This window comes from Agelaius tricolor, unplaced genomic scaffold (genome assembly GCF_023055355.1).
Source record: "Agelaius tricolor isolate 1412-34295 unplaced genomic scaffold, bAgeTri1.0.p SCAF_10, whole genome shotgun sequence".
In the NCBI taxonomy this organism is placed as follows: domain Eukaryota; kingdom Metazoa; phylum Chordata; class Aves; order Passeriformes; family Icteridae; genus Agelaius; species Agelaius tricolor.
The window spans coordinates 35,873,827-35,895,654 of NW_027269270.1; the positions used below are offsets into that span (position 1 = coordinate 35,873,827).

Here is a 21,828-nt window from a genome sequence, read left to right on the forward strand (position 1 = left end):
TAATCTCTTTTGATTTGTAATTCTTCCTATAAAGGTTGGTAATTGTTTTTTCCAAGGGCTAAATCAAAGGCACAGGGGTCTTGGGCCCTGTGCCAAGGTCTCTGAGCCCCCTGGGCAGGGCAGCCAGAGGAATGTCCTGGGTTCTGACAAGGCAGGGTTTCCACCGCTGCTCCCATTGGGAGTCCCTGCAGTGGGATGCTGCTCCCTGTGCCCTAGGGCTGCAGTGGGAGGCCGTGCTCTCCTCCTGCCCCCTGCCCCGTGCTGGGGTGCGTGGGGTGAACGTGCACCCGGTGCTCGCGGTGGGCACGGCCGGGCCCCAGCCCTGCCTCACAGCCCTGCCCCTGCCCTGGGCCCAGCACTGCCTCTGACATGTGCATCACTGCTGACAGCATCTGACAGGCTCAGTCTGCCAAGATATTGACTGGCCCCACAGGTTTCCCCAGTTGACTCCTATTCCAGCTGTCTTCCTGATTTTCTCTGCCTCCTTCAGCGCAGCTAGCCCGCAGTCACCATCAGAAAAATGACACAGACGTTGTTCGGGCAGTCAGCTCGCATCAGGAGCATGAGTTTCATCAGGTTCTGTTTGCTGACATTCAATCAGCTGTCACGGAGCGGGCAGCAGGCAGTCAGATGTCACGGTCACATCCCATCGGCAGCGCTGTCACTCGCAGCCGCTGCCCGCTCCTGGAAATGCTCACTGGAAATGCTGGATCTGTGCTCAGGGACTGCAGCCTGCCCGGGGGCGGCTGGCAGTGAGCTGGGCCCCGCTGCTGCTCCGTGCTGGGACCACTCCGAGGGCACCAGTCAGCCCAGTCTTCCAGAAAGGAGAGCATTGCTCCAGAAAGGAGAGCAGAGCATTTCTCCAGCAGGCACAGCGGTGCCAGCGGGCACCCCAGGCTGGGCTCCGGGAGCGGCAGGGCTGGGACACCCGTGTGTGGGGTGGGGACAGGGGGCCCTGCTGTCCCTGGTGCTGAATTGTTAAATAAAAAGGAATAAATGGTAGTGGATGGAGCGGCTTCCTCTGAGCACAGAGCGTTCAATCTGAGAGGCTGCCCCCGAGCTGCTGCCAGGCTGAGCCGTACAGCATCGCCCCAGGAGGAGCCTCCAAAGCACCAATTCCCTGCATTCTGGCCTCCTGGCTCCTCACTCCGTGCACGGAGCCGAGCTGCTTGCTGCAGCCACAGCCGCTGCAGCTGTTGTGACAACTGTCCCCTGTCACCTGTCCCCTGTCACCTGTCACCGACACACCCCTCACCTGCCGTCAGCCCGGCCCCGGCAGAAACGGAGAAAATGGATTTTCGGGCTGTGGCTGCCATGGCCTGGCCAGCAGCAGCCTCCAAGTGCCTCTGCTGCAAGGGACAGCGAGCAGATCCCTGCGTGTGCCCTCAGGACAGTGCAGGCAGCTCCTGCTCCTCTCCTGTCCCACGCTGTGTCCCCGGGCACAGCCAGAGCTCCAGCCCCTCATCTCTGCTGCTCTCCTGTCCCACGCTGTGTCCCCAGCCATGCCAGAGCTCCAGCCCCTCATCCCTGCTGCTCTCCTGTCTCACCCTGTGCCCATGGCCATGCCAGAGCTCCAGCCCCTCATCCCTGCTGCTCTCCTGTCTCACCCTGTGTCCCCGGCCATTCCAGAGCTCCAGTCCCTCATCCCTGCTCCTCTCCTGTCCCACTCTGTGCCCATGGCCATTCCAGAGCTCCAGCCCCTCATCCCTGCTCCTCTCCTGTCTCACCCTGTGCCCCCGGCCATTCCAGAGCTCCAGTCCCTCATCCCTGCTCCTCTCCTGTCCCACTCTGTGCCCATGGCCATTCCAGAGCTCCAGTCCCTCATCCCTGCTCCTCTCCTGTCTCACCCTGTGTCCCCGGCCATTCCAGAGCTCCAGTCCCTCATCCCTGCTCCTCTCCTGTCCCACTCTGTGCCCCCGGCCATTCCAGAGCTCCAGCGCCCAGTCCGTGCCCGTCCCTTGCCGGTGAGCCCCGGCTGCTCACACCACTCCCTCCCGGGCCCGGCCAGGTGGGCAGGTTCTCGGCCCACCGAGCATCCCAGCGCTTCCATTTTCTCACTTTTTTCACCCAGGAGAGCAGGAGAGGGCGCTGCGGTCCTGGGCTGAGCGAGCTCCGCTCTGCAAGGAGGCAAAAGCCAGTCCAAGGTGCTCAAAGCCCTGGGGAGCCTTTCCACCGAAAGTGCGGGGAGTGGTCGCAGACACCGACAGAATTGGAGTGGGTTTGGGTTGGAAGGAGCCCTAAAGCCCGTCCCGTTGCACGCCCGGCCATGGCAGGGACGCCTCCCCGTCCCGGGCTGTCCCAGCGCTGCGGTGGCCCTGGCTGTCCCCGAGAGGCCACCCCAGGGCAGCTGCCAGCAGCAACAGACCCGCAGTATAGGTTGGTACAAGCAACGCTCAGAACTTGCCCAGGCCAAGGAGCAAACAAACAAGTGTGAATGGCACAATGAGGGCTATGTCTGCTGGCACAATGCAGAATTGCCCCGTATTATTTTCACGTTGCCAATAAATAATTGCCTTTATGTAGAACAAGAAAAGCCAAAGCGATATTCAGTGCTGCTGGAGATGTAAAACTAATCCTTTAAAAGGCACTTATGGCTGCAGGAGGCCCTGTATAACTCCTTCCTTACCTCCTCTCCCTTGCCAGCAGTCCTCAGCTTTCCCAGATGCTTTCTGGGATGACAAGTGCAAAGCTAAGTCCCAACTCCAGACAAATCTAGAGTAAATCAGTTTAAAAATATTGACACCACTGCATGGTGCTTACACAAAGGCCCTTCAAAATGGAGAAGGGTAATATCCAGGTGAGACAAAAATAATGGATTAAAACCCTCCTGGTTTTGACAAAATAATCTTTCAAATTTTGCACCTAAACTTAGGATGAAAGTCAGGACACCTGAGAGAGTCTGAGTGGTAGCACTGGGACAAGAGGTGCTCCTGGTGGTGGCCAGGCTCACCAGCTGCACACAGGCACGGACAGGGGGGTGCCAGCTGAGCTGCTGCCCCCGGGGCCAGCCCAGAGCCCGGCTGTGCCTCTGCAGGTGGCACTGGTCACCCGTGCCCCAAAGCCACCCCGGGCTGGCACCGTGGCCAGCCAGCACCAGCAGCAGTGGTGGCACCTGGGCACGAGCTGGGACAGGCAGGGCTGGCAGGGGGCACCAGGACAGACAGACAGACTGCAGAACAGAGCGGGGCTGGTCACAGCTGTCCCTGTTGGTGCCCCTGCCCTGGCAGGGTCACAGCTGCCACGCTGCCAGCTCCTTACAGCACAGCCGGCAGCCAGAGGGGCCCAGCCAGCTCCAGCCCTGCCCTGGTCTCAACGCAGTTACAAAGGCAGGGAGGAGAAAGGAGGGTAACCTGGACATCCAGTGGTGTGCATTTAGCAAACTGATTATTTATTTTCCTGCGCTACGGATGCCTGTGCCCCCGTCAAAGCCAAGATGTTAAAGTTTCACAGTGTATTATAAATCATGTACAAAAAGAAGAAAAGCAGTGGCCTCGTGTTGTGTGAAGAGACACGTTTTGGGGGAGCAAAATAAAGCCAAGCCCAGAGCAAGGGCTCGGTGCGTCGGGCGCTCCCCCTCAGTTCACAAGTGCATCATGGACTCGAACTCGTCGATGCGTTGTTTGGTGTTTCCTTTGCGGATCCTCCGGTAGGAGATTGTGTTGTACCTGGAGTAGCTGTGTCGGGAGATGTCGTTCTTCTTCCCCAGGCTGGGCGGCTCCCCAGCCTTCTCCAGCGGGGAGTTGCAGCCAGGGCTGCCCGGGGGCGAAGGCTGCTTGTCCCGCTGCTGCGGCCGGGACGCCTCGCTGCTCTCCTTCTTCATCTCGATCACCTGAACCTCGTCCTCCTCGGTGTCCTCATCCTCCTCCGCCGCCTCCTCCTCCTCCTCCTCCCGGGCTGCGTTCCCTCGGGGCTCGGCGCTGCCCGCCGGGGTCTCCGGTGCCTCCCTGCCGGCTGCGGGCACCGTGCCCGTCCCCGCCGTGCCAGCCGGCCCTGCGCGACACGGGGGACACGGGGGACACGGCGGCTGCGGCACCACCGGCTCCTGCCCCCGGACTCGCCATTGGGGTGACACGGGGCCAGGCCGGACCCCAACACCTGGGGACAGCTCCCAGAGCCACCCCCTGTCCTTTGGAATGACCCCTCCGGGAAGGGAAGGGAAGGGAAGGGAAGGGAAGGGAAGGGAAGGGAAGGGAAGGGAAGGGAAGGGAAGGGAAGGGAAGGGAAGGGAAGGGAGCCGTTCTGCATGCAGTGCCCAGCTGTGCCCCGACGGGACGTGTCCCCTCCTCATCAGTGGCCACCCCTGCTGCCATGGCCATCTCCCATTTGCCCTGTTTGGCACGTCTCTGCGGTTAATGATGCTCTAGTGTCGAAACAAATGGTCTATTCAAGGTTTTGCCTGTGGGGTCCAGAGTATTAATTAGACTAAATTGGTCGGGTACTAAAAAGCTGCCTGCAATTTGGAGATAAAGCGCTGTGGTTGCAGGGCGGGTGCAGGGGGCCCATGAGAGATCCTTTAATAGGTTTTATTGTGTGCTCCTAAAGCAGCACAGCTGGAATATGGATGTCAGCTCTAAATGGGAAAGCCTCCACCACTATTCACCTCCTCACAGCCTAGGCAATTGCTATGAAATATTAATTTGGCCATGACAAATGTTCAGGATATTTTTCCTTTTGTTAATGGAGTCAGGATTTGCTTGCAGGGCACAGCCCATGGCTCATTTAGAGCCCACTGCAAAGCTCAGGGCAGAGCATCACCAGCAGTTCCCGGTGCAGCCACTCTTGTCCCAAAGAGCCAACAAGACAGGAGGAGCCCGTGGTGGGAGATGAGGAAAGGAATAATGCCCAGAGCCCCCCTTGGAGAGACGTGGCTGTTATCCTCCACTAACACACCATGGAATGCTCCTCCTTTTGGAGAAGAGGCTGCAGTTTGCATAGTGAAATAAACATGTTCGTTTCTGTATATACTCAGTACATTTTTAGTTCATGACCAGGACAGTCAGTGATCCCCCTGCAGCCCTACTCACCACAGGAGGTAGCTGAGGCTCCAGCCCTGGCTCCTGCTCATTTCCACCATTTTCACCCAGAAATGAGCACAGCAACACCCAGGAACGGGTGTTTAGGAGAGCAATTTTGTGTGGATACCTGGGCATTGGGGGATTCAACACTTGGTGAATCAGGCAGGAAAAGGATTTGGGTTTTGTGAGCACCTGCAGCCTCATGAGGTTCTCCTCTGAGCATGGAGCAGAAGACAGAGAATCTCCCAACCCCATGAGGCTGTTGGGACCCCCTGCCTGAAGACCCCACAATGCTTGGATGCCCCATGGCCCATGAGACACGTAAAACTCTGGCAGGAAGATACCAGCTGTGGTTTCTAAGGTGCAGCAACTCACAGGTGAGAGATGAGTCACTACTCCCCGGAATAGAAGGGTCTGACCCAATTAGAAAATAATAACAACCACCTGCATCCACTGTCTGTGCCACACACCAGTGAAACCCCACATCGGATGGCATTTTGCATTACCTTCCCCTGATCCCTGGCCATTGGTCCCTGCGTCCTGGATATCCGCTGGTCCCTGCTGTGGTGTCCCAGCATTCTCCTCTCGCTTTTCTTTGGAAACACAAAGCACAAGACATGGGCTGACGGAGCAATTAGCAACCTGCAGATCAGCAGGTTTTCAGAGCAGATTTAGAATTGCTCATTTCTTTCGTTATGGTCTTTTCATTGCATCCCTCAAATGTGTCCCAGATTCCGAAATACTCCAAGTCACTGTTACAGCTACCACAGACTGGGAATTTTGGCTAACACACAGCACATCCCATTATTCATCAGGTTTTGGATAAAACAGAACTTTTCTTTCCCAACACCCAGAGACAGGCAGCCCCGTACGATACCTTGGCATCGCTGCTCTCCAGCAAAATTCTCAGGAGTGATGTCCTCTGGCAGTGAATTTATATTTTCCTCCAGATTTTCCTCTGCAGGTGAGGTGTCAGGGCTTGTTTCAGCATTTGCGAACGGGACTGTCCCAAGAGATTTTGCAATTTCTTGGAGGCCACCGAGGACCTGGAGCGGGCCGTCCTGCGGGGGAAGGCTCCCGTTGCATGCCGGCATGGTGGCAGCTGCGGGCACTTCTTCTGTCATGCTGAGGGCCGTGCCGGGCCGGGCCCCGCTCCTGCCCCGGGGTGGGCAGCTCCTCCTGGCCCCTTCGCCCCGGGGTCTGTCCCCTGCGTGAGTGGCCCTGGCGCGTCCCCTGTGCCCAGCCCCGGCCGCACCATCCACTGTGCCCGGGGCTTGCCAGCCCAATCAGCACCTCCCTCGTCGCCAGGCTCTGCCCGTTGCATAATTAAATGCACCATTATGATTTACATAAACAAACAATCTGAAGCAAGGAAGCTTTTGTGCCGGCCTGGAGAGCGGGGCTGTGGGCATGTCAGCCCCGCAGGAATAAACAGGAGCTTGTGCTCTGGGCACAATGGCTCTTTGTGTCCCTGCTGGCCACAGGCACAGCCTTTGTTCTGACCCCTAATCCCCGGAGGGTGACCACCTTCCCCAGCCTGCCACCTAACCCGCTTAACATTCCCCAGCGGGTTTGCACCGGGGAACCGCGCTGGGGATGGAAATCACCAGGGATGGAGCTCACCAGGGGTGGAACTCACCAGGGATGGAACTCACCAGGGATGGAGCGCACCAGGGATGGAACTCACCAGGGATGGAGCTCACCAGGGATGGAAATCACCAGGGATGGAACTCACCAGGGATGGAGCTCACCAGGGATGGAACTCACCAGGGATGGAAATCACCAGGGATGGAAATCACCAGGGATGGAGCTCACCAGGGATGGAAATCACCATGGATAACCCTCGCCATGGATGGAGCTCACCACAGATGAAGCTCACCATGGATGAATCTCGCCATGGAGGAACCTCCATGGTGATTAACCTTGCTGTGGGTGGAGCTCACTGTGGATGAACCTCACCGTGGATGGACCCTGCCATAGATGAACCTCGCCATGGATGGAGCTCACCATGGATGAACTTTGCCATGGATGGAGCTCACCATGGATGAACCTTGCCATGGATGGATCTCACCGTGGACGGAACTCACCATGGATGAACCTTGCTGTGGATGAACCTCGCTGTGGATGAACCTTGCCATGGGTGAACCTCACCAGGGACACAGCTCACCAGGGATGGAGCTCACCATGGATGAACCTTGCCGTGGATGGACCTTGCCATGGATGAACTTTGCCATGGACGGAGCTCACCGTGAATGAACCTCACCAGGGATGGAGCTCGCCAGGGATGGAGCTCGCCAAGGATGGAGCTCGCAATGGATGGACCTCATAATGGATGAACCTCACCAGGGATGGAGCTCACCGTGGATGAACCTCACTGTGGATGGAGCTCGCCATGGATGAACCTCACCGTGGATGGAGCTTGCCATGGATGAACCTCGCTGTGGATGACCCTTGCCAGGGATGGAGCTCACCGTGGATGGATGAAGCTCGCTGTGGATGAGCCTCACTGTTGATGAACATCACCATGGATGAACCTCACCGTGCCCTGGGGCACAATGGGTGCACTTTGCCCTCTGGGGAGCAGCCCCAGCAGTGGGACAGGCACAGGCCCTGCATACAGCACTGTGTCACACTGTCCACCCCTGCCTAGCCACACACCCTGGACAGCCATCACTGCTCAGAGGGCCCATGGCTGCCCCTGGAACCCTGGAAGTGTCCCAGGCGAGGCTGGACAGGGCTTGGAGCAGTGCAAGATGCTGGAACAGGGAGAGCTTTAAGGTGCCTCCCAACCCAAGACATTCCATGAGTCCCTCAGTGACTCTCAGTCACCCTTAAGGCTGGCAGGATTCAGAGGGAGGTTTGCAGAGGGAAGCTGGAGAGTCACCCAAGCAGCACTGGGGCATTTCTGACCGCAGCTGAACTCGTCTCAACCCTGGTGCCCAAAGCCAGGTTTACATAACAGTGTAATCTCCTGCTGTGAATGACATTCTGTGTTGGTGCAATACAGCATTTCTGGTATCTTTGGGCTTTAGGGTTTGGAAATCCTCTTGACAAGTTCAGCCCCTGGTTAGAAATGGACCCAAACACTTTCCACTGCTTCTGTTCATCTCTTGAGTTTGTGTCTTTAAATCAACAAGTTTTCATTATTGTTTTGAAATTAATTTGGTGTGAATGATTTATAAAACCCATCCTTTGCTGGAAAATGTTGTCCAAGAAAAGCAAACGATAAGGTTTGAATGTGAGCTGACAATGGGCAGCTGTTGGTGCCCTCAGGAGGAGAGGCTGAGCACCCAGCAAGGTCTGGTGACTGGAGAGGAGAAGGTTCTTTCCTATTGTCACAGGATCACAGAACAATTTGGGCTGCAGGATTGCAGAAGGAAAAGGCAGCTGTGGGTTCTTCCCACCGCAGGCAGCTGTTTGTGAACAGCTGGGCAAAACTACCCCTCAAGGGCAGGGAACAATTCCTTCTCCACAACCCCCACGGGGTGGATTTCTGCCTCTTCAAGCTTTTAAAAATGAAAAAGCTTTGTTCTGTCCAATCTGGTGTGGCACAGCCACAGCTGGATGTGACACCACTCACAGCAGCTGGTGCATGCCGGGAGCACCAGGACTCACTCCTGGCTCTGTCTGTGGATAAAGAGTGAGTCCCCTTTGCCTGGGGGCGCTGGCAGGCCAGGCTCAGCTGCCCCTGATAACCACCTGTGCCATCCTCTGCTCTGAGCGCAGAGAGCTGGTGTGACCAGCACGGGGGAACGGGGGAACGGGGGAACGGGGGAACGGGGGAACGGGGGAACGGGGGAACGGGGGAACGGGGGAACGGGGGAACGGGGGAACGGGGGAACGGGGGAACGGGGCCCCACAGCCATGGGGAAAGGAAGCGCGGGGTGGGGCTGCAGGAACCAGCCCGGCAGAGCAGCAGCAGGGAGGCAGCTCCACATCCCTGAGTGTGGGGCAGGATGGAACCCAAAAGGCAGCACCACATCCTTGACTGTAGGGCAGCTCCACATCCCTGAATGTGGGGCAGGATGGAGCCAGGGGGGCAGCACCACATCCCTGACTGGGGCAGCTCCACATCCCTCACTGTGGGGCAGGATGGAGCCAGGGGGGTAGCACCTCATCCCTGAGTGTGGGGCAGGATGGAACCCAAAAGGCAGCACCACATCCCTGAGTGTGGGGCAGGATGGAGCCCTGGAGTCAGGACCTGGCGTGAGGGTCTGGACAGTGGGCAACACTCAGCTGAGCAGTTAAGTCCCCTGAGAAGGTCAGGCTCTGTAGCATTCATCAAATAAATTGAAATGTTGAGTTTAAAATCCAATTGCACTCGTCGAGGACCAGCTGCAGTAAACTCGTGTTACCCCCTCAGCCCCCGGGGGATAAGCAAAGATCCATTGGCTGCTGGGAGCTCTGTGATCACCCCTGTGATCAGTGGGAACTCTGCTGCTGGAGGCCCAGGGAGCCCAGCCCCACGCCCTGGTGTCACTGTCCCATGCTGCCTGCACACCCACCCTGCTCCACCCAAAGTGCTCTCTGCGAGGAGAAATGCCTTGCTCAGAAGCTGTTGCGGTTGGTTTTCTTTCTGAGCACCCCGGCTGCCTGTGAGCTCCTTCCTTCCCCCGGCTGGGGCTCAGCAGGGCTCGGTGCTGTCACCCACATCCTGTTTGTGACTGTGGTGACAACGTGTCAGCTGTCATCCGGAGGCACCCAAAGCGTGCCCCCACCCTGCTGGGAGAGCATCACTTGTTCAGCCTGCCCTGAGCCTCTGGGGTGCTCGGGCTCCCCCAGCCTTTCCACACTCACAGGGAGTGCCTGTGTCCCAAACTGTGGCAAATTAACCCTTCCTACCTGAAGGAATCTCACCTTTGCACTCTGCAATACTTCAGGGTCCCTTTCTCAGTGCTGGAGCTGTCCATTCCCTTTGGGCCCTACAACAACTCTCACCAGATGTTCTGGTTTTTCTGCCCCTGGTTGCTTTTGCACACCCCCACATCTGCTCTTAATGCAACGTTTTGGCTAAATAGAACCAGACTCTGATTTTTTTTCTCCTTTCAGCTGGTGCTACTGGCAATGAAAAGTAAAACTCTATTTTGAGGCAGAAAATCATGGGTCATAATATTGGACCCAGAGCAGAGGGGCTCCCAGGTTGAACTGCAGGCACTCGGTGCAGCAGCATGGACAGGGCATCAACCATGTACACACCATGGGAGCTCCTCCCCTGACTGTCCCCCAGTGCCCCCCGATTGTCCCCCATATCCCTGACTGTCCCCCAGTGCCCCCCGATTGTCCCCCATATCCCTGACTGTCCCACATCTCCCCTGACTGTCCCCCAGTGTCCCCTGACTGTCCCCCAGTGTCCCCTGACTGTCCCACATCTCCCTGACTGTCCCACATCTCCCCTGACTGTCCCCCAGCCCCCTGACTGTCCCACATCTCCCTGACTGTCCCCCATCCCCCTGACTGCCCCCCAGTGTCCCCTGACTGTCCCCCAGTGTCCCCTGACTGTCCCCCATCTCCCCTGACTGTCCCCCATATCCCTGACTGTCCCCCATCCCCCCTGACTGTCCCCCATCCCCCTGACTGTCCCCAGCCCCCTGATTGTCCCCCATATCCCCTGATTGTCCCCCATATCCCTGACTGTCCCCCTTGCCCCCTGACTGTCCCCCAGTGTCCCCTGATTGTCCCCCATATCCCCTTACTGTCCCCCATCCCCCTGACTGTCCCCCATCTCCCCTGGGTGCCCCTCATCTGTCCAGGAGCTGTGCCATATTTCCACCTACTCAATCTGTTCCACAGCAATTACAGAGGCCAGTGCTGACTCTTCTGTCTCAGCAACGCTGGTGAATCAGAGGAGTTTTGGGAACAGATTGTTTTTGTTTGGAGCTCATCTCGCAGGGCAGCTGCTGGATTTAGCCTGTGGTCTCTGAGAAGCCCAGAGAACCCTGGCACAGCAGCACCTGAGGGTACAACTGCACAGGCTGCCCAAATGAGTCACACAAGGTCTTGAATTATATTTAAAGTGCTTCCAGTTGTATTTGAAAAACATCATTAGGCTGCTTGGGCTGAACAAACAGCCTTTTCTGTGTACTGAGAGGGAGCAAAAAACCTCTTTTTGTTCACCTCTGCGCCCATGGTTATTAATCCCCACTTCACACACGCTCTCGTGTGATCCCTGCTGCCTGAAGCCTCAGCTGAAATCAATGTGAGCAGGTGTGGAGAGAGAGAGCAGAGGGAACGTGGGACCAAGGGGCAGCTCCTGCACTGGTGGGTGGGCAGGGTCCCCAGCACAGCACTCCAGGGGGGTCCCAGGATGTCACCAACCTGCCAGTGCCACCAATCCTGCTCGTCCCTGCAGGACAGCCCTCTGCATTTGTTCTCTCCTGCCCCAGGGATGTCACCAACCTGCTCGGCCCTGCAGGACAGCCCTCTGCATTTGCTCTCTCCTGCCTCAGGGATGTCACCAACCTGCCAGTGCCACCAATCCTGCTCAGCCCTGCAGGACAGCCCTCTGCATTTGTTCTCTCCTGCCCCAGGGAGGCCAGCCCTGCCAGTGCCACCAATCCTGCTCGTCCCTGCAGGACAGCCCTCTGCATTTGTTCTCTCCTGCCCCAGGGATGTCACCAACCTGCCAGAGGCACCAATCCTGCTCAGCCCTGCAGGACAGCCCTCTGCATTTGCTCTCTCCTGCCTCAGGGAGGCCAGCCCTGCCAGTGCCACCAATCCTGCTCGTCCCTGCAGGACAGCCCTCTGCCCTTCTTCTCTCCTGCCTCAGGGATGTCACCAACCTGCTCTGTCCCTGCAGGACAGCCCTCTGCATCTGTTCTCTCCTGCCCCAGGGAGGCCAGCCCTGCTGGGCACACAGAGCTGCTCCGGGCAGTGTCACAGACACCCCTCAGGGCTCTGCAGAGCAGCCTGGGGACATGTGCACCTCGGGAGGGTCCTTTCCACTCCACATGCCCTGGAATGGGACACTTGGCAAGACACGGGATATCAGCACCTGGCAGAGGCTGCAGCTGGTCAGACCAAGCCAGCTCTGGGTTCCTGCACCGTTTGTGCAAGGGATGCAAACCTGGCAGAGCAGTTTCATTCCAGAACGCCCTGCCCGGGCTCTCTCTGCCACACGCTCCGGGCTCCGTCCTCTTCCCGTGAGACTCTGTAACTGATTTTAGTAGAAACACTCATTTTATTAAAGACCTTTGGAAGACACTGACTCCGGTAACAGGAAATAAATAGCTATCAACTTCACATTCAATTTAAAACTGTTATTAACAGTAAAGTTCGCTGAGGAAGTTCTGCGAAGGTTCTTCACATTTTGGAGTCACTCATTTTTCACGTTAATGAAGAGGTCCTCAGCGTGCTCTGATTGAAAATGAAAATAATTAAAGCCCCAGAGCCGTGTGACTCTGATCAGAGCTGCTGTCTGGGGCAGGGCCCTGCGGTGCCACCGCGGTGTGCCCCAGCGGGGCAGCCTCAGGCCATCGAGGGTGACACGGTGACATCAGACCCGGCTCTCTTCCTCTTCCACTGCGCGGTGGAAGCCCGGGATGAGTTTCAGGAGGTGCTGCCGGACGCTGGCTCTGCGGCTCTTGCGCGGGAGGGTGCCGAAGCTGCTGGAGCAGCTGCCGCTGTCCCAGAGCGGGGACGCGGAGCCGCTGCTGGCCAGGCTGATGCTGCTGCTGGCCAGGCTGATGCTGCGGTGCCGGCGCACGGAGCCCCTGCGCACAGCCCCGTCCCTGGGGAACACGCAGTCATCGTCCAGGCTGGACTGCCGGCTCAGGCTCTCCGCGGCCCAGTCCTCGCAGGCGCTGCCCTGGTAGAAGCTGTCCTCGCTGCCCAGCGTCATGGAGCTCAGCCGGCTGCGGGAGCTGCTCTCGCTGGAGAAGCGCGGCTTGCCTGGGGAGAAGGGCCCCGGGGAGCTGCAGCCGCCAGCCGAGCCGGGCTCCCCCGGCTCCAGCGAACCCAGCAGGGCGTTGTCGTTCATTTCTCCTGGAAACCAGAGAGCAGAGTGAGCCAGAGAGCAGAGTGAGCCAGAGAGCAGCGTTACCCAGAGAGCAGCATTGGCCAGAGAGCAGCGTTAACCAGAGGGCAGCGTGAGCCAGAGAGCAGCGTTAACCAGAGAGCAGCGTTAACCAGAGAGCAGCGTTACCCAGAGAGCAGCGTTAACCAGAGAGCAGCGTTGGCCAGAGAGCAGCGTTACCCAGAGAGCAGCGTTAACCAGAGAGCAGCGTTAGCCAGAGAGCAGCGTTACCCAGAGAGCAGCGTTACCCAGAGAGCAGCGTTAACCAGAGAGCAGCATGAGCCAGAGAGCAGCATGAGCCAGAGAGCAGCGTTAACCAGAGAGCAGCATGAGACAGAGAGCAGCGTTAACCAGAGAGCAGCCTTGGCCAGAGAGCAGGTTGGCCAGAGAGCAGTGTTACCCAGAGAGCAGCGTTAGCCAGAGAGCAGAGTGAGACAGAGAGCAGCGTTACCCAGAGAGCAGCATTGGCCAGAGAGCAGCGTTAACCAGAGGGCAGCGTGAGCCAGAGAGCAGCATTAACCAGAGAGCAGCATGAGACAGAGAGCAGCGTTAACCAGAGAGCAGCGTTACCCAGAGAGCAGCGTTAACCAGAGAGCAGCGTTGGCCAGAGAGCAGCGTTGGCCAGAGAGCAGCGTTGGCCAGAGAGCAGCGTTACCCAGAGAGCAGCCTTGCCCAGAAACCTGCTTGCCCAGAGAGCAGCTTGCCCAGAGAGCAGCTTGCCCAAAGAGCAGCGTTGCCCAAAGAGCAGCTTGGCCACAGAGCAGCATTGCCCAGAGAGCAGCTTGGCCAGCCTGCTCCTCGCTGGGAGCACCCTGACTGTGCCCTGGCAGCACCAGGAGCATCCTGCCCAACCCCTTGGCATAGGGAGCTGCCCCTTCCCACGTGGGCAGCTGCTCCTGCTCGTGAGGTGCTCCCTGCACCCTGGGCAGTCCATGCAAAACCCAACCCAGCCCCTTCCCCGGTATAACCAAAATAAGAATGGAAAAAGTTTTCCCACCCACATAAACTCCTAGCCCAGGAGTGATGCAAAGAGCCCTTGGTCAAGCAGCAGCCAGGGTCATTCCCCTTGGCAGAAAAGCATTCCCAGGCCAGGCCCTTGCCCTCCTGAGGAGGGAAGGGAAGCTGGAGATGGCAGAAGGGCTGCCCAGAAGGGCCCCACACGTACCGTGCAGCAGGAGCCGCTCCCGGGCCAGCAGCGCCCGCAGCTCCCCCCACCGCTGGTGCAGCGCCTGCTGTGGGACAGGGAACAGCTCCGTCACTCCAGGGAACTGAACAGTCTGTGCACGTGCAGGTCACACTCAGGAAACACCCGGGTGTGCCAGAGTTCGGCAAATTTCTCCCAGAAAGCAGGGGTTGGCTCATGGCTGAGGCGCTCTGGCCGAAGCGCTGCCAGGTCCCGTTTGGGAAAGGAGCAGCCTGGAACCTGCCTGGAGAGCATGGACCCACCTTCACCCAGCTGAGGCAATGCCAGCGTCCTTCTGCAGCCCTGCCCAGCTCTGGAGCACCCACCAGAGCAGGCACCCCACCTCTCCTCACAGTGTGGGAATGGCACAGCCACCCCTGCCTGCCCTGGGAGCACACCTGGAAATCCTGGCAGCCCCAGTGCCACCAGTCACCCAACACCCAGCAACGCTTCTATCCCTGTGCTGCAGGTCAGCTCTGGGGGTGACATAAACCACTGCAGAGCTGATCAAAATCGCCAAACAGGCGAGGCCGTGCCTGGGGACAGCCACAGGAGGCACCTCCCCACCAGTCCAGTGACTCTCTGCAGATTCCCACACCCAAAGTGACCAGCCTCAGCTCACCCAGGCAGTCCTGGGATTGTGACCACATTTCTTCTCTATTCCTGGTTTCCAAAAAATAATATCAGGGGCACCAGGGCTGGGGTGGCTGGGGGTGCTGCCAGCAGGGAACACACAGGCATCAGCCCTTGCCAGGACCCCCTGTCCCATGGGCACCCACTGCCCCCATCAGCAGTGAACCCACAGACATCTCCATTTGACAGGGGAGCAAACAATTAATCCTATTACCTTGAGAGCCCGCAGTTTGGTCTCCAGCTCCATTTTCCTCAGGAACAAGGCCCCGTTGACAGTCTCTAACCTGTGGGAAGGGTGATGCTGCCCTGAGGCACAGAGGCTCTGCCCAGCCCAGCCGTGGGATTTCTGCCCCTCAGGCACTGCAGGGCTGTGGGGCAGCAAGGTCCTGCCTTCGGTGGCAGAGGAAATGAGGCCAAACCCCATCCAAAGGAGAGACACCCACCTCAAGTAGTTCCCTGAAGACTTTATCAAGTCCACTATTTGCTTATGGCCAAAGCCCTCGACGTTCACGCCGTTGATGCAGGTGAGGATGTGATCTGCCAGACACACACAGAGGCCAGAGTGGGCATCAGCAGCCCCTGCCCACCTCCCCTGCCCCACAGGAGCAGCCACGGGCACACAGGAGGGTCAGGAACACCCAGGGCAGTTACCAGTCTGGAGGCCAGAGAGGTGGGCAGGGCTCTCCTCTTGGATCCTGCAGACACAAGTGCACACCTCCACTGGGAAATCATTCTGGGGTGGGAACCTAATAGTCTGTGAAAGCCAAAGGGACAGAGTTACCAATCCTGGAGCCACAAAAGCCAGTTCAAATTCAGTACTTTTTCAATGAGTGCATTTCAAGTGAGTGAGATCAAAATGCTATAAACCCAACAATTAAAAATGCATTTGTGCAGCAGAAAACAGTAGACACTTAACAAGTGCCTGTAGACAGGGTTTGGGGAGGGAAGAAAAACAACAAATAAGTTTTAAAAACAGGCTGATGCCTGGTTTTTTGTTTTGTTTTGGTTTTTTTGTTTTTCTTTTTTTTTTAAACAAAAAGTTTTACAGCAAGATGGTTATTCAGCATTAAAAACTCTGTAACTTCAAGCAAGATTATGTCAGCATGGGTGGGAATAGCTTTCTGGAATGATGTCTCATGTTCCCAGGGGAACATGACAGGATGGGACTGGGGCTTTCCAAGGGATTGACTCCTATTCATTGGGAATGCTGTGTGGAGTCAGCTGCTGCTACCAGACAGCTCAGTTTGCATTGGAACAGAAAAGACGGAAGATTTAAACTTAATTTTGCTCTTCTGGCCTCTGGAACTTGTCACCCACACACATCCCCACACTCCTCAAAATGCTTTTTATTCTTGACTTGCATATTTAACTGAACATTTAGTAACTCTAATAACTCTAAATCCCTCTTGTGGTTGTGGGTGCTGACATGAATTCAGAAAAATGCAAAATGCGGTGCCGCAGCCTGTCCGGATCCCATGGCAGCAGGAAACCTTTTCTGTGACATGCAAATACCACATCTGTTTCCTGGAAACCTGCGACTGCCACTTCTAACCCAGAGACAGCTCACACTGGAGCCAGGGTGGAACAAAGGGATGGAGGCTGGGGAAGCTCAGAGCTCCTCTGGCCGAATCCCCCCGTGCCTTGGTGATTCCAGCCTTTGGACTAGCAGTAAAATTGGTGCCCAAGCTAGGAGTGACAAGTGAAGCATGAGCCCCCTGCAGATGTAGGCCTAAAGCTTCACATCATCTTGTTCTGCTTTGCCTGAATTTATCTCCAGTGATGGAACTGCAGCTTCTAAACATCCTCAGTAGCTGATGGGTGCTGTCTTTCTGCAGCCCGCACTTCCTATGAAGTGCTCACACTGAATGTATGTTCAGGAGGAAAACGTGCCAAAAACAATTATTTTTAATCAGAATGCCACATTTAATGAAAATCTGCCCTGACAATTTACACAAAGGCCCAATAATTGACTCAATTATCCTCCCTTCTGAAAGCTCTCCTCTGTTCATGAGCTGAGTGCTGACCCCCTCATTAGTCACAGACCCAAATTGGGCAAAGTTAAGCTTTTCCTAATACACTAATTTCACAGAAAACACTTTTTCCCTTTGTGTGCAGACAGAGGAAAGCACTTTGAAAGCGCCCTACTGCTGGCAGGCAGATCCCTCTGCTCCCAAAGTGCATCTCTTCATTGCTGGGATCATTTTCTAGCTTTACCCGGGATTTTAGCAGACCTGCTGATCAGGAGTTTCCTTTCTCACAAAAACCCACAAACACAGAATCTCCCACTAGCAGTACTTGGGTAACATTCTGGTTCTCCTACTTGATGACTTACTGACTTCTACACCAAACAGAATCTCTTCCTATAGGATTTCACTCCTGCCCCAAAAGTCATGCTTAGCAGGTATTTATGGAAAAAAATTGTACATCTTGAAAAGTACATATCTCTCTGTGCATATTAAAGGAGGTAGAAAAAAGCCAGCATAAGGTGATTTTAAGAGAGTTTTTTGATCTCACTTGTTTGAAAATATTCTCATATACAATTCTCCCAAAAACATTCACCTGTCGAGGTAAGAAGGCACTGTCATTGCCTCTTATTTGGATTTGGATGGGATTTCTCCTACATTCAACACTTTGACTTGTGAGAAGACCAGAAATTCTTATCTATGACCTTCACTACGAAATAATCCTTGGTGAGACATCCCTGTCTTGTATGAGTGCTGCAAGCCCTTCGGATTTCACAGGCTCTGGCAGACCCCTTCCTCTGCTCTGGCCTGCCTGAGCTGCTTTGGGGGATATGACACTTCACACTCTGCACCACATTTTGGTGTTAGTGAAACAACTTGTCACTTAGGTCTCACCTGGATTTCAAAGCCAAACGTCTCTTTGTCTTCTTTCAATATAGAAACAAGGTGCCTGCAGGAGGAGCACACAGAATTCATGGGAGTGTGGGGGGCTGCTCCTTGTGGGCCTCATTTCCACCCAAAACAGAGGTGTCCCCCCATTGTCCCTCCTGTGCCTGCAGGGTGTCACCATACCCTGGGGTGCCACCACACTGTCCCCTCTCTGTGCCCATGGGGTGTTCACCACACCATGGGGTGTCACCACAGTCCCTCCTGTGCCTGCAGGGTGTCACCACACTGTGGGTGTCACCACACTGTCCCTCCCTGTGCCTGCAGGGTGTCACCACACTGGGTGTCACCACACTGTCCCCTCTCTGTGCCCATAGGGTGTCACCACACCATGGGGTGTCCCCCCATTGTCCCTCCCTGTACCTGCAGGGTGTCACCACGCCGTGGGGTGTCACCACACTGCCCCTCCACGGTGGTGCTGCCTGTTCCCATGCCCAAGGCAAAGGTCACAGCTGCACCTGCCCATCCCAAATGCTGGGTACCACTCTCTGCCTTGCACCCTGATCCCACTTGGGCTGGCACAGTTCTCCAGACACACCTTTCATGCAGAACAAGCCAGGAACAGTGACTCTAGAATCACAGAATCATAGAATCATACCTCTGTGGCTTGGTGGGGTCGCCCAAGGAGCTGGATCTGGCCAAGGCGAGCTGTGAAACAGGAGAGGAAAGGCATCAGTAGGTTTGTGGTTTTTTGAGGCACACAGATAAAACCAGCAGCTTAGAGAAGAACTAAAAACAGCTGCTGCATCCCACCAACACCTCTGCCTTGGTCAAAGGAGGGCTTGAACTTTCTGACCAGGAGGAAAAGCATCTGGAGGTCAAATCCTCCTGTCAGATGCTGGCAGCAAGCTCAGAGCACAGATCACATCTCTGTTGTGCCAAGAGCTCATCTCCCTTTACTCCCTTTCCTCTGAAATTCTGTGGGTGTTTACAAACTGAGCACTGCCAGGAGAGGCACAAGGCACCACCAAGGCAGGGAGTGCACACCCTGAGGCCTGCAGTGTCTGCACAGCATCTCCCAGCCAGGCCCCTGCTCAGGCCAGGGACGCGTGTGCCTGGAGAGGTCTCTGGGAAGAGCCAGGTCAAACATGGGGTTTGCCCCTAAAAGAGGGACAGGAGTAACAGTGAGCAGAGATGATGTCTCTTCAGCAGGATGAAGTGGTGCCACGGTGTGACCTGCTGCAGAAACAGCCCCTTCCCGGACGTGGTGCATTCACCGCCAAGGGACAGGGGGAGGAGAGGGAGGCTGCATAATCCTTCTGGGGGGAGATGAGAGGGCCTGGCGAGGCACCCCTGCCCTGGGCACAGGCCCTGCAGTGTGACCGTGGCCCTGGTGTAGCTCAGCTTGGCCAGCCACAGCCCAGCACAGCCACCACCATCCCCTCGCCTCTCCCGGCTCTGGAGGGGCTGCAGGAGCTGCTGCCCCCGGGGCAGCGCCTCCAGCACCGGCTCTGGCTCTGCCTCGTCCCCTCACACACGAACCAAGGGAAGGCTCAGGGCCCTTCTGCAGCCGAGCAAAGCAAAGCCTGGAGAGCACAGGAGTTTCTGGTTATACTTTCGGATCCTCACGCCCCCACAGGCACTTTCTGTTGGGGCTCGCTCGTGTCAGACAAAGAGCCCTGAGCTGAGCTGCTCGGCCAGCGACTGACAGCCACAGCAGCACGGTTCTGTGGGAACCCAGGGAATTGTGCTGCCCGGTGCTGCCCTGGGGAAAAGCCCAGCGGCAGAGTCAGCCCCGGCAGCGGTACAGGAACTCCCCGGATCCACACGGAAATGGCTCGTGGTGTTATTGCTGGCAGCCTTGCGGGACAGGGCAGCCAGGCCGCCTGGCCCAGGTAAATGCACTTTTGAAGGAGCGCCCAGACAGCACAAACCCTCCCTGGCTGCCAGCAGGGCTGGAAATTGAGAGTTCAGCTGGGCCGGGCTCAGCTGCCACCGCCCTTCACAGCCCGAGCATCCCTCGCTCTGCCAGCGCTGCCAAAGCTCCCCTGCCACCCCAAACCAGCCCGCGGCCGCCCTCCCAGCCGCCCAGCCCAGCCCGGGAGCCCGGGGAGCCCGGGGGTCCGTCCCGGGCCGGGGGCTCAGCCCGTACCTGCCTGCGCCCGCGGGGCAGCGTGCCCACCGTGCTGGCCAGGTGCTGCATCCTCCTGCCGTCCGCGGGCTGCTCCTCGCAGGAGCTGAGGCTGGAGCTGGGCTGCAGGAGCCGCCGCAGGGCCATGCGGGTCTCGGGGCAGCGCCGGGCTCAGGGTGAGCAGTGCCGGGCTCAGGGTGAGCAGTGCCGGGCTTGGGGTGAGCAGTGCTGGGCTCAGGGTGAGCGCTGTGCTGTGCCAGGCTCAGGGTGGGCAGTGCCGGGTTCAGGGTGAGCAGTGCCGGGTTCAGGGTGAGCGCTGTGCCGGGCTCAGGGTGAGCAGTGCCGGGCTCAGGGTGAGCAGTGCCGGGCTTGGGGTGAGCGCTGTTCGATGGCCGGGCTCAAGGCAGCTCCCGGGGCTCAGGGTGAGCGCTGTGCCAGGCTCAGGGTGAGCGCTGTGCCGGGCTCAGGGTGAGCAGTGCCGGGCTCAGGATGAGCGCTGTGCCAGGCTCAGGATGAGAGCAGTGCCGGGCTCAGGGTGAGCGCTGTGCCGTGCTGGGCTCAGGATGAGCGCAGTGCTGGGCTCAGGATGAGCGCTGTGCCAGGCTCAGGATGAGAGCAGTGCCGGGCTCAGGGTGAGCGCTGTGCCGTGCTGGGCTCAGGATGAGCGCAGTGCTGGGCTCAGGGTGAGCGCTGTGCCGTGCTGGGCTCAGGATGAGCGCAGTGCTGGGCTCAGGGTGAGCGCTGTGCCGGGCTCAGGGTGAGCGCTATGCCGGGCTCAGGGTGAGCAGTGCTGGGCTCAGGATGAGCGCAGTGCTGGGCTCAGGATGAGCGCAGTGCTGGGCTCAGGGTGAGCAGTGCCGGGCTCGGGGTGAGCAGTGCCGGGCTCAGGGTGAGCGCTGTGCCGTGCTGGGCTCAGGATGAGCGCAGTGCTGGGCTCAGGGTGAGCAGTGCCGGGCTCGGGGTGAGCAGTGCCGGGCTCAGGGTGAGCGCTGTGCCGGGCCCCGCTGCCCCGCTCCGAGCAGGGCGAGGGCGGAAGGGCCTCCACGTGATCTGTGGTTTAGGTGCGACTTACACAAATCCCTCCTAGCAGAGCCCCAGGCTCTCGGTGCGCCTTGTGCTCACACGGGAGTTAAGAATGGGGCTTGGCAGTTACGGAAATCTGCTTAATTTTTCCATTCCTGCGCACAGTTCTCACCAGCAGCTGCTGCTCTGCCGGGGTTTGTCCTCACAGCCCTGCCCGCCTCGGGCACTCACCTCACCTCAACCTGTTCACACTCTGACTTGCTCGGCATCCCTGGCATCCCTGCACTCACCTTTTGGCAAGGATGGGAAAGTTACCCTGCCCTCGGCTGATGGTGTCAGCGCAGTTCCTCCAGCTGCAGAGGGAAGCAGGAGCTGCAGGCCAGGAGCAGAGGCTGAGGCATGGCAGGGCAGGGCAGGACAGTGCCCTCAGCCAGCACTCGGGTCTCAGTGGGGACCGAGGCACGGCAGCTCTGGGAGCACACAGCAAACCCCTGCAGAGCCCCCAGGGCACAGGGCGCTGCCAGGGACAGGCACGGTGCCAGCGACAGCCCTGGCCAGATGCCATCCCTGCACCTTTCCTGCATGGCCAGGGCTCGAGGAAGATCGATGGCTCTGACAACTTCTGGCTGAGTTGGTTTTTCTCTCCACTTATTACCTGACCTGTTGTTACTTCAGCGTGGCCTTGAAGAGCCTTCAGATTTTCTGCTCCTGGACGTGATGGAGAAGCACAGGCAGCAGCCCTGGGCTGGGGGGTCACTGGAGTGGGTGCCTGTCCCTGCTGCCCCTCAGTCACAGGTCAGCAGTGCAGGAGGGCAGGCGAGCCCTGGGCAGAGCAGTTTGCAGCCCTGGCAGCCACCAGCCAAGCCCTAAACACCCACAGAGCCCTGGCACCAGCCCTGCAGCCACAGCTGGAGCCCTGTGTCCCTGTTCCTGGACACGGCCCCATGTCCCTGCTGCTGGACATGGCCCCATGTCCCCACTGC

The 21,828-nt window shown here is 57.8% G+C and overlaps 2 protein-coding genes across 3 annotated transcripts; both read right to left on the bottom strand.

Moving 5' to 3' along the window:
* Positions 1 to 3,367: 3,367 nt before the first annotated feature.
* ERMN (ermin) lies at positions 3,368 to 6,322 on the bottom strand. Its single transcript, XM_071435540.1, has 3 exons — positions 5,893 to 6,322; positions 5,522 to 5,608; positions 3,368 to 3,990 (listed from the first exon to the last, which is right to left on the bottom strand). Exons 1-3 carry the CDS (start codon positions 6,137 to 6,139, stop codon positions 3,581 to 3,583), a joined length of 744 nt encoding a protein of 247 aa, XP_071291641.1. The 5' UTR covers positions 6,140 to 6,322; the 3' UTR covers positions 3,368 to 3,580.
* A 5,850-nt stretch (positions 6,323 to 12,172) lies between these two features.
* Positions 12,173 to 21,384, bottom strand: CYTIP (cytohesin 1 interacting protein). 2 transcript variants are annotated; one of them, XM_071435542.1, is made up of 8 exons: positions 19,844 to 21,384; positions 18,350 to 18,399; positions 17,701 to 17,755; positions 15,494 to 15,596; positions 15,286 to 15,379; positions 15,057 to 15,126; positions 14,192 to 14,255; positions 12,173 to 12,995 (listed from the first exon to the last, which is right to left on the bottom strand). In XM_071435542.1, exons 1-8 carry the CDS (start codon positions 19,967 to 19,969, stop codon positions 12,508 to 12,510), a joined length of 1,050 nt encoding a protein of 349 aa, XP_071291643.1. In that variant the 5' UTR covers positions 19,970 to 21,384; the 3' UTR covers positions 12,173 to 12,507. The 2 variants fall into 2 exon arrangements, with proteins under 2 accessions (XP_071291643.1, XP_071291642.1); XM_071435541.1 differs by having other exon boundaries at positions 14,192 to 14,258; positions 19,844 to 21,380.
* Between the last annotated feature and the right edge of the window lie 444 nt (positions 21,385 to 21,828).

Excerpts from the sequence above, each read along its gene's own strand:
- ERMN (XM_071435540.1), bottom strand. The coding sequence starts at position 6,139 with ATGACAGAAGAAGTGCCCGCAGCTGCCACCATGCCGGCATGCAACGGG. Across the intron at positions 5,609-5,892 it reads TGGAGAGCAGCGATGCCAAG|AAAAGCGAGAGGAGAATGCT; the intron begins GTATCGTACGGG and ends GTGTTTCCAAAG. Across the intron at positions 3,991-5,521 it reads TGGCCAGGGATCAGGGGAAG|GGCCGGCTGGCACGGCGGGG; the intron begins GTAATGCAAAAT and ends CGTGTCGCGCAG.
- CYTIP (XM_071435541.1), bottom strand. The coding sequence starts at position 19,969 with ATGGCCCTGCGGCGGCTCCTGCAGCCCAGCTCCAGCCTCAGCTCCTGC. Across the intron at positions 15,380-15,493 it reads CCTCTCTGGCCTCCAGACTG|ATCACATCCTCACCTGCATC; the intron begins GTAACTGCCCTG and ends TGTGTCTGGCAG. Across the intron at positions 12,996-14,191 it reads GGAGCGGCTCCTGCTGCACG|GAGAAATGAACGACAACGCC; the intron begins GTACGTGTGGGG and ends TCTGGTTTCCAG.